Source organism: Tarenaya hassleriana, unplaced genomic scaffold (genome assembly GCF_000463585.1).
Source record: "Tarenaya hassleriana unplaced genomic scaffold, ASM46358v1 Cleome23, whole genome shotgun sequence".
In the NCBI taxonomy this organism is placed as follows: domain Eukaryota; kingdom Viridiplantae; phylum Streptophyta; class Magnoliopsida; order Brassicales; family Cleomaceae; genus Tarenaya; species Tarenaya hassleriana.
Window position 1 is genome coordinate 1883964 of NW_010965625.1, and position 10469 is coordinate 1894432.

Genomic DNA, 10469 nt, shown 5'->3' on the forward strand with positions numbered 1-10469 from the left:
AAAAGGGCAGGCCAGCCATAGAGGCTGCTGCAGCAGCTCAGAGAATCACAGAACTTGAAGCTCAGAAGAGAAAGCAAGCAGAAATAACAGCCCTCAGAGAAGCAGAGGAGAAGAAAAAGGTATTGAGTGCTTTAATCCAAGACGATGTGAGGTTTAGGAAATACACAATCGAGGAGATTGAGCAAGCCACAGAAAACTTCTCGGATTCTCGCAAGATTGGAGAAGGAGGCTATGGACCTGTTTACAAAGGCACTCTAGATCATACACCAGTGGCAATAAAAGTGTTACGACCAGACGCAGCACAAGGAAGATCACAGTTCCAGCAAGAGGTAGAAGTACTGACCTGCATGAGACATCCAAACATGGTTCTCCTTGTTGGAGCCTGCCCAGAATATGGCTGTCTAGTCTATGAATACATGGCCAATGGTAGCTTAGACGATCGTCTTTCACGACGAAGCAACACTCCAGTTCTTCCTTGGCAACTAAGATTCCGCATAGCGGCTGAAATTGCCACCGGTCTTCTTTTCCTTCACCAGACGAAACCAGAGCCACTGGTGCACCGTGACCTGAAACCAGGCAACATTTTACTCGACAAGAACTTCATTAGCAAAATTTCCGATGTCGGGTTGGCGAGGCTCGTCCCTCCATCAGTAGCGGACACCATGACTCAGTATAGAATGACGGCAACTGCCGGAACATTCTGTTATATAGATCCAGAATATCAGCAAACTGGAATGTTGGGGACCAAATCAGACATATACTCACTCGGGATTATGCTTTTGCAAATAATCACAGCCAAGCCACCCATGGGTTTGACTCATTATGTCGAGAGATCAATTGAGAAGGGAACTTTCGCTGAGATGCTAGACCCTGCTGTTCCTGACTGGCCTGTGGAAGAGGCCCTGGTATTTGCAAAACTGGCTCTACAATGTTCAGAACTAAGGCGAAAGGACAGACCCGACCTAGGTAAGGTCGTATTGCCAGAGCTTAACAGGCTGAGAGCTCTAGCTGAAGAAAACATGCCTCTCACATTTGGAGGAAGTGAACGGCATTCATCCAACAGCAGCCGGAATAACAGCCAGACGAACAGCCAAACATCCATGGCTTCCTCCCAAGTATAAATCAGCAAAGCACCTTTTCACTTCAAAACATATACTGTAAAAGGAATTTCCTAAAATATCGAAACATTTCACAGTTACTACTTACTAAACTACATCCCTAACATTTTTTCAATCCTCAGGAGCTATTGAGTGATGTGCAGCTACAATATGGATATGAGAGCGCAAAGAGCCATGCCAGCATGCCATCCAGCGGAGGAAGCACATAATTAAGATGGTAAGGAAGAAAGCCATATTAGATAAACAAGCCATGGAGCAAACAAATCAAGGGAGCAAGGCAAAACCAGATCTGCAGTCGTGACATAAATATCTAACGGATAGGCAACTTTTGCTTCAGCTATATCGAGAAGACCCCTAACAAAAATGCTTCTTCAACTTTTGCTTCAGCATAACAACGTCAACTGGAATCTAGCATAATCACCTCTGTAAACACATGTAGTGTCTTCACCATCTATCATTGATTTTGTAAAAAAGATATGATTGAGTAGCCAAACAAAGTTAGGTAATTATTTCCACCAATAATTGAGTCTGTAAAATCTATCTATAAAATTGCTTCTGAACAACGCAAAATCTTTAATACCATCTACTAGCAACCATTTCATCTAACCATCTTGTTGCTTCATATGTCATGAACTCAAGTCAGGTGTCACCCACAACACGCAAAACAACTTGCCCACCTTCAAACCAAGGTTCCAACAACATTTGAAGACCGCTTAATGTCCATGTCATTGCTAGAACAACAACACAATGAGGTTAGATTAGATTGTTAAACAGGAAACAAAAGCACTCAAATCGAGGCCAGATTGTATACACGTTACACAATATTACTAGCAGAGAATCCTACGCTGGGATGAAAGTGATATCAAATCTTCAAGGATACACTGTGGTCTATAAAAAAAATCAATCAGAATCAAGGCATAAAAAATGGCAGCTTCAGGTTAAGGAAGATGTAAGTCCCACACAATATTTTGAAGTCTCCATATCAATAAACTTTAGAAGGATTAAGGGCTCGTAAAAGTCGATGAAAAGTATTTTTGCCCGATAACTCCTTTTAAAAGACTTCATCTCATCCTTTTGCATTAACCAGAGAACTTAAGCTAACACAGATGAAAACCACAGACCCCATTCAGCAAATCCAAAATCGTCTCAACACGAATATCACCTAAAATGTTATCTATCAAGAGTCAAAATCACTGAGCCCTAATCCTATAGCCTATGCTCACTGCACCATCATCTGGGCTGAAGAAACTCACTACAATGAAGAATTAAGAAACTTTCTCAATGAAATGTGAAAAATATTATGAACACCGTGGAAGATACTTACAGAGTTCAAACTAAAAAACAAACATGGAAACAGAAACTGAGAACCAATTCAAGCCAAGTAATTTTTTAACCCTAGATTCAAAATTCAGGAAACACCGTTTAATATAATATCTCGTTCCATAACGATGAAGAAGAAAAACACAACATTCGTGGTCAAGTAATCCCATTGAAGCATCAAGCTTAACCCACACACAGTGCATGAACCGGGAAGTGTTTAATCCACCATTGAAGCCGGCGATAAGCGATAATCATGGAGGATTTCTTAGTCAACAGATGCAGTAAGAGAATGTTCACCTGAATTCAAAACCAATTGAACGCGTTTCCGAGTGCGACTACGAGAATGCCGATCACTCCACGCATCTCCTGCCAAAGAATGATCCTCGTACGGTAGTCGTTACGGGTAAAAACTCTACAACCACGCCATTGTAGTTACCAGTAGCCAGCAACAATGGGATGGAAAAGGAAGAACGCGGAAATGCATTCGGTACGGTATACAGTTCGGTTTAACTCCGTTACCGGTTCGGTATTCAATTGGTCTGGGGAAAATTCTAACGAAATGAAACCAGAATACCGTCATTCACGGTTTAATTAGGTTTGAATAAAAAGCAATAATCATTCCCTAGTAGCAATTTTCGGCTTTTGATTCGAATAAAATTACAATAGAAAATTCGGTTATCTATTTGGTTTTTCTATTCATTCAGATTTAATTCATTCGGTATGGTATGGTATGGTATGGTCTTTCCACCCACTACCAAAAGAGAGTCAAACCAGGTAGAGAGAAACAACTTAACCACTAGGCTAGGTGATCATTTCACATCTCGATTTGGATTCAGTTTGGTTATTTCAATGATTGAACCATTCAGTTTTTATACCAAATTTGATTCGGTTCAGTTTTATTTTGATATTATTCGATTCAATTTATATTCGTTTTTTATTAGTATTAACGGAGTAGCCGATACGATCTAACTTTAAAAGATATAATTGTATCCAAGTCAAATTCGATTTCGATGTAAAAAAACAAATGGTCACATCACAAACATCCAACTTTTGAGGAATCGAATCCAATCTTCAAAATTTGATTACGGGACGAGTATCAATTTCGAGATTTGGGCGATGAGAACCCGATCTTTGGATTCGGATCTTGGCCAGTCGATGAAGCATTAATGCATGAAAAAGGTTCACATTCAAGAAGCAGAAAACAAAGACTCGTATTATTAAATAAATAAATAAATAAAATTACAGTAACTCCAAATTCCAATGAGAAATCTCATAATAATGGTTTTGTCCTCGAAAATAAATCAGAAATCCACCAAAAAAAATCCGACAAAGTTAACTCAAAAACTATATAGAGACGTCCGTACATGCTCCAAAGAGAGGAGGACAGAGATCTCCGTCACGTCGTCGTGCTTCTAAGCGGTTGCGTTCGTCAAGTTTTTCACTGGCACCATATCTTGAGGCTGCATATGCCAAATGGTAAGTATGATCGCAATGAAACAAACATCAAGTGACGATGACACCATCATAGGTTTCATGCCAACATCATTGGCTTTCGAATTCAGACTACTTCGGGGTGGACCCGAGTCGGTTATCCGTGTTTTCCGGTGTATCATGCATCGGCCTCGCCCCCGATCTCGGTTTCTTAATGGTCGGGTACCCGCAGGCGTGGTGATTATTCGGATATCCAGACCGGCGAGGGCAAGTGCGAGGGGGGTAAACGGGTGTGGAGGGCAAGGAAAGAGAGACATACATGGCCTAGTCCGAGGAGCGAGCGAGCGGCAAGACGAGGCAACCGATATCCCTAATCGCCGCTTGCCATTATCCCTCTCGCGGAATCCTTATTACCCCAAACTGATTTATTTATTAAAAAAAAAAACTAATCGCCCTTTCTTCTCGCCCACATCCTTCTCACAAAACTCTCAGCCTCAGACACCATTTCCTCACTACCCCTCAACCCTCTCGCCTTTACGCCCCCTGGTCCTCACCCTCTCCTTCTCCCTCTCCTCCGTGGTTCACGTAACCCGCGAGTATGGATAATCGCCGATCGAAATCCGAATTCGAACCTGAGTCAGGTTCTCGCCATCAACGGACCCATAACCGTCCTGCCGGACAAGTACCTGAAATTTCGAGTACCCACTCACAGGTCGGGCAGTGGTCGAAATTTCGGGTTCCGGTGTCCACCCCTGTATCTAATCACCAGATTCCACTTTCACTGTTTGGATATCATGACTTCTGTTTCCGTGATATGTTAAAAAGCCCGATCCGAAAACGATAACATTGGAGTCATATTAGGTACTTACAGCGGCTAACTCTTCTTCGTGCTTCACTATGAAAGCTGTATCAACTACTCCTTTTCTGAAATCCTGTTACCAACAACGAAATTTTTAGCCTTATCCAACGATTTCACGACCAAAAAACAAAAATCGCTCAAGAACGTGGCTATCTGTTTGACAAACCTCGACATCAAGGATAAGTTTGTGGTAGTCGATTGTCGTGGGAACACCTGATGAACAATAACACAAAGATTGATAAATATATCCCACCCGATTTCACACTCTCAAGTATTGGATACCCAAGAACTCTTCTGTATACTCATAAACTGGATACAGAATACGTCCTTAGGTGATCCTATCTATATTGCAGAATTCTTAATATATATATATATATACACACATATATGGTAAAATGAGGTACCACACGATTGGAGCGAAACAATCATCATACTGATATTGGAAGACTAAAAGATTCTTCCGAAGTATCATTTCGGGAAAAAGCTCTTCAGAAGGAACACGAGAAGGAAAAAAACAGAACAGACAACAGAAGGGAAGAGAGTTTACATACCTGTAATAATAGTGTCATCAAGTGCTCGTTTCATCCGCTCAATCGCCTTTTCTCTCGTTGGGCCCCACACGATAAGCTAAAAACCAGAGAAAATTTTACAGTAAAGGCTCCATAGCTGTACACAAAACATCAGCTATTTGTTCTGGTAAGTTACTGTGATGTATGATGAGCGCGAGACACTGCATTGTATTCCATAAACTCCAGAAAAACCCAGAAATCTAATGTAAGCTTCGTCTAAGACTCCAATAACGCAAAGTGATTTATGATGTTAGTCTATCATGTTGCCACAAACTTGTTCCCAATCTACCTAGCAAATACAAAGTGACTGAACAGAGAAAACTTAATGATTACCTTTCCGAGAAGGGAGTCATAGCTTGGAGGAACAACATAGTCAGGATAAACATGACTGTCCATTCTTACAAAAGGACCTCCTGATGGTAGGTATGATGTTATTCTCCCTGTTATTGAAAACAGATTTATTAGTAAAAGTCATTTGGTAGCAGTTTGGAAATATTACATCTAAACATTCAGTTGCAAAAGGATCGAACCTAGGCTAAGAAGTAGTAACAAACAAATGCTTACGAGTATCTGTAAATGGATCAAGCAAAAGAAAGATGCAAAAAATGAATGAAGACAGTCCAAACAGTTCAACATTCTATTCTCCAATATTTCGGAATGCAGAAAAGGAACAAAAATTGCCAACACAAAGAAAGAAAGAGGCAACAAAGCAGTTCAATATTCTATATTCATTAAGATTTGGATATACAGAGCAGGAAACCCGAAAATACCAACATTATAATTTGATTAAAATCCGATAAACATAAAGCAGAAGAATTTGTTTGCCTATTCTACAAAAGCGAAACATAGCAACGGCCAAAGGGCAGAGAAACAACAATGAAGCATACCAGGGCCAGGTCTGAACCCTTTAAATGGGTCTTCTGCATTGATACGGCATTCAATTGAATGTCCTCTGAGCACAATATCTTCCTGTAAAGAAACTATGACAGATTGAGGGTTTGTGTAAGAAGCATTAGAGATTTCACAAACCAGTGATACCTGTTTGTAACGAAGTTTTTCTCCCATAGCAACACGAATTTGCTCCTCAATCAAATCAACGGAGTAAATCATCTCAGTCACAGGGTGTTCAACCTGAGGTCACACCCAGGAAATTGTAGCCACTCAGAATACTTCAGATACCTATAAATATAGCTTTATAAACAGATTCTACAGCTGCAGTAACTTTCGATCTAACCTGAATCCTAGTGTTCATTTCCATGAAATAGAAGGAACCTCTCTCGTCCAAAAGAAATTCCACAGTACCAACACCGATATACCCAATAGATGCAGCAGCGGCAACTGCGGCATCACCCATGGCTTTCCGCAACTCAGGGGTCAATGCAGGAGAAGGAGCTTCTTCCAAAAGCTTTTGGTTGCGCCTCTGTGCGTCAGGAGAACATATAACAAAACAACCAGAGATTTAATAGCATATTACAGACCACCACGCAACAACTAGTTTAACGAAGAAAGCTTGGCGGAAATGATACCTGGATGCTGCAGTCGCGCTCACCAAAATGCACAACGTTTCCATATTTATCAGAGAGAACCTGAAATTACACAGAAAAAGACGACAACAAAAAGATTAAAAAGCTGCTTGATTCTGCACATGATAGGCCAAGTACACACTTTGAAAAATGCGGACGAGCAATTGGTCAAACTAATTCTCTCTTTCTCTCTCAAAGATTGTAGCCATGCTCCAAAGTTGATTACATCAGACATGGTAGACCCCCTTCTTTCCCAAGCAAAGAAAAAATGAATGAAGACTTGATATTTTCCTTGTCAAGACTCGAAATAGGGTTACAGCTTTCAGGTAACCCAGACACAATTATGGCACACCAAAAATCGGGATCAAAACCACTTACAGTACAAGAATCCTCTTTCCTTAAACTGTAGAAAAACTTAAAGACAACACTAAAAATTTACCTGGAACTCGATGTGTCTAGGATTCTGGACAAACTTCTCTAGATAAACTCCATCGTTTCCAAAAGCAGCAGCAGCCTCGCTCTTGGCTTGCTGTAGATCATCAGATTAAACCAAATTTACCGGAGAAACTCAGAGAGGAAAAAGTAATGCCGATTGACTAATGAAAAAACATGAGAGCACGAGCTCGATCTGGCCATTTAGATGTCTCACAAATCTTTATCGAAAATAATCGATGGATACAATTGACATCACTATATCTAATGAGGGATACAGCACCCAGTCTTTCGTAAAGATACAGTTTTTCATGGGAAAATTAGATACTTGGCACACATCATGAGACTCAGGGATGTCCTAAATGTCTGAGTTAACAAAGAAAGACAATTAAATTCTATGATATGTTTTATTATATGTCTCTAAAATTCCTGGATGTTGGAGGATATAACCAAGTAGACACCAGTCCCTTAATCAAGCATCTATCTGGATGCACATTCTTGAAAAAAGAAATTCATTCAAGGGCACTTCTGGATCAGCTAGCCATGAGGGTATACCTGAAGCAACTTCACAAACTCCTCTGGCTCCTTAGCAAGACGCATTCCACGTCCCCCACCACCAGCTGTTGCCTTGAAATCATAAGGCATTTAGGTGAGAGATATGAGTTTCAATACTCAGTGAAACACTATTCAAAAGAACAGAAAACGAAATGGCCAGATGGAGTAATATACTTTAAGGTTGACATTTATTCCTACCTGTGAGGCAAGGTTATATGTCACATTAAAAAAAGTACAAAACAAAAACACTACCCTAAGTACGTCTCAAGGACATGCCATAGAGAGAAGATAACATTACCTTGATCATAACAGGGAATCCAATCTCATTGGCAAGCCTGACTGCTTCCTCTGTGCTCTGTAATAAAACATAACACAGAAAATTTGCAAGGGATACTTCCAGATGACTCAACTTCAAATGCTGAACTGATAATCCTGCACAATACCTGTAATAATCCATCACTTCCAGGTACAGTTGGCACACCAGCATTCTTCATTGTCTCCCTGGCAGTTGATTTGTCACCCATTACACGGATGCTATCAGGCTGCAGAAAGCCAAGAAGACAAATTGGTAGGTTACTAGTGTTTTCTTATCCAGTAAAGTTCACCCAATAAAGAACTTTAGAGAAGAGCAATTCAGGATTACGGCAAGCATCAGATGAATCTGTTTCTCATTAGAGTATGGAAAATATGAATTCTATAAAGGGCAGCTCGGTGCACAAAGCATCCCATTGGGCGGGGTCCGGGGATGCACAAGGGTGTATTGTAGACAAACCTTACCTTGCAGAATATTCTGCAAGAGGCTGCATCCAGGTTTCGAACCTGTGACCTCTAGGTTACAACGGCGACACCTTAACCGGTGCGCCAACGCCCCACTTCAAAATATGAATTCTATAATCAGAACTATAAAGTTCAAACTCACGTTAGGTCCAATAAAGTTGATTCCATGCTCTCTACACATTTCAACGAAGAGGGCATTCTCTGAAAGGAACCCATATCCCGGATGAAGCATTGTACAGCCACGGCTAATAGCAGCGGACAGAACATCTGGTATCAACAAGTACCTGAAGATAGTTAAAAAGTAAGAGTTATATATTCGCTCACCAGCCATGTGGTGGGTTGAAACCTGACCAAGAATCTAACAAATATCATATAGAATGGCAATAGATGTTCAAACATATTCTGCCCACTAACAGCCTGCTAAAAAAGCGGTTGCAGGGATACAAGTCATTTCCACATAAATTGGAGACATATAAAATCCCATATTGCTATATGGAAATGTAAAGTGGTCAACAACAAAAATTCATAAACAGGAAACACAGGATATTCTTAAAGACGATGATGATGATACATTGAATGTTAATCTTGCAGATTCACCACTATAAAGTCATGGATGGAATGCATATTAATGAAAAGAAGTTCCAATTAAAGAAAATGAGAGAAATTTACGATTGGCTGCTGGGAGCTTCACCAATGCAAACTGCTTCATCAGCCAATTTGACATGAAGGGCATCCTTATCTATGGTTGAATAGACAGCGACACAGGGAATCCCCATCTCATGGGCTGTTCGGATAACACGGACTGCAATTTCACCTCTATTAGCCACCAGAATTTTATCGCCACTGCATGTAGCAGACAGAACGCCACCTCCTCCAGTCTTCTTAGCCTTCTGACTAACCTTACCGGTTTGGAATCTTTGACAAGGGAAGCTAACCTTTCTTCCCACCATGAAGTTACACTGGTTACTCCTAATACCTCCTGTCCTCCCCAAAAATAAACACTTGCAGACATAGGACACGAGGAAACAATCAGAAATCAACCCCAAAAATGATACATCCTAAGACTTCTACAATGAACAAAATGAGAAACACTCAAAACTCTGTGAACCAATCCAAACATTAATGCATTAACATCCAAGTCATTCAAAATTTTACTAATCAAAAGGGCGTTTAGAGATAAGACAGAACATCCAGAACTACATATCAGAAGATCCTATAATCAATCGATGAACCGAAGCTAATTCAAACTTAGACTCTTCTCAGGCAAAGGGTCTCAACTTCGCATCTTAATCTAAGACGATGCATAAAGATAATCAATGCAACTAGCAAATATTAAGGAGAAATTTCTCAAGTTCGAACTAAAGAACCAACGGAACATAAAAAAACCAGGTAAGGGGAGTAGTCCCATTACCAATCTGATGTTACCCAGTGCATCAAATAAGAAAACCAACGAAAGGCAGAAGCTAAATGCCAAAGATCAAAGGAGAGAGATTGAACTGAGAATAGCAGCAAGAGAGAGGGAGACAGGGTTGCTTACGGGAGGAGAAGCGATGGATTTGCAATGGGTGATCATAGAAGCGTCCATTGACATATGCAGAGGACAGAAACAAACCCTGTTCGACAAAACAAAAACTAAAAACCAAGGCATCTCGTCAGCATTGTAATAGATGGAATGAAGAAGAAGAAGAAGAAGAAGAAGAAGAAGAAGAGGGACACCTCGTAAACATCGAAACAGACAAAAGATTGGAATCAGATCCAATGAGAGAGACGCAAAAGAGAGGTACGTACCTGTTCCTCGATCGCTGCCTCGAGAGAGGGGAAGAAGAAGAATTCGATGAAAAAGAGGGAAAATGTACAAAACAAATGCAGATTCTATTAATGATCA

The 10469-nt window shown here is 40.5% G+C and overlaps 2 protein-coding genes and 1 long non-coding RNA gene across 6 annotated transcripts in view; 1 reads left to right on the plus strand and 2 right to left on the minus strand.

The window, feature by feature from the left end:
- Positions 1 to 1334, plus strand: part of LOC104815432 (U-box domain-containing protein 52) — a 4519-nt gene extending 3185 nt beyond the window's left edge. Inside the window, exons 9-10 of the mRNA XM_019202741.1 lie at positions 24 to 1115; positions 1241 to 1334. Coding sequence (XP_019058286.1) covers positions 24 to 1115; positions 1241 to 1327 — 1179 coding nt within the window. The 3' untranslated portion in view covers positions 1328 to 1334. The remainder of the gene's footprint in view (positions 1 to 23; positions 1116 to 1240) is intronic.
- Positions 1 to 2913, minus strand: part of LOC104815312 — a 6264-nt gene extending 3351 nt beyond the window's left edge. The window contains exons 1-2 of one of the 3 annotated variants that reach the window (XR_002024263.1): positions 344 to 435; positions 165 to 237 (exon numbers count right to left, since the gene is read on the minus strand). This is a non-coding gene — a long non-coding RNA (uncharacterized LOC104815312). Of the gene's footprint in view, positions 1 to 164; positions 238 to 343; positions 436 to 2735 lie in introns of those variants that run through there. The other 2 variants (XR_002024264.1, XR_002024262.1) reach the window with 2 other exon arrangements.
- A 718-nt stretch (positions 2914 to 3631) lies between these two features.
- The window catches only part of LOC104815314 (biotin carboxylase, chloroplastic-like), a 7311-nt gene continuing 473 nt past the window's right edge, over positions 3632 to 10469 (minus strand). Inside the window, exons 2-18 of one of the 2 annotated variants that reach the window (XM_010543660.1) lie at positions 10373 to 10434; positions 10122 to 10216; positions 9254 to 9585; positions 8727 to 8868; positions 8251 to 8349; positions 8106 to 8162; positions 7808 to 7879; positions 7260 to 7349; positions 6824 to 6883; positions 6532 to 6717; positions 6336 to 6428; positions 6185 to 6266; positions 5631 to 5737; positions 5280 to 5355; positions 4895 to 4941; positions 4739 to 4801; positions 3632 to 3898 (exon numbers count right to left, since the gene is read on the minus strand). In XM_010543660.1, the coding sequence (XP_010541962.1) occupies positions 3851 to 3898; positions 4739 to 4801; positions 4895 to 4941; positions 5280 to 5355; positions 5631 to 5737; positions 6185 to 6266; positions 6336 to 6428; positions 6532 to 6717; positions 6824 to 6883; positions 7260 to 7349; positions 7808 to 7879; positions 8106 to 8162; positions 8251 to 8349; positions 8727 to 8868; positions 9254 to 9585; positions 10122 to 10175 (1608 nt within the window). In that variant the 5' untranslated portion in view covers positions 10176 to 10216; positions 10373 to 10434 and the 3' untranslated portion in view covers positions 3632 to 3850. The remainder of the gene's footprint in view (positions 3899 to 4738; positions 4802 to 4894; positions 4942 to 5279; positions 5356 to 5630; positions 5738 to 6184; positions 6267 to 6335; positions 6429 to 6531; positions 6718 to 6823; positions 6884 to 7259; positions 7350 to 7807; positions 7880 to 8105; positions 8163 to 8250; positions 8350 to 8726; positions 8869 to 9253; positions 9586 to 10121; positions 10217 to 10372; positions 10435 to 10469) is intronic. The other variant, XM_019202737.1, reaches the window with a different exon arrangement.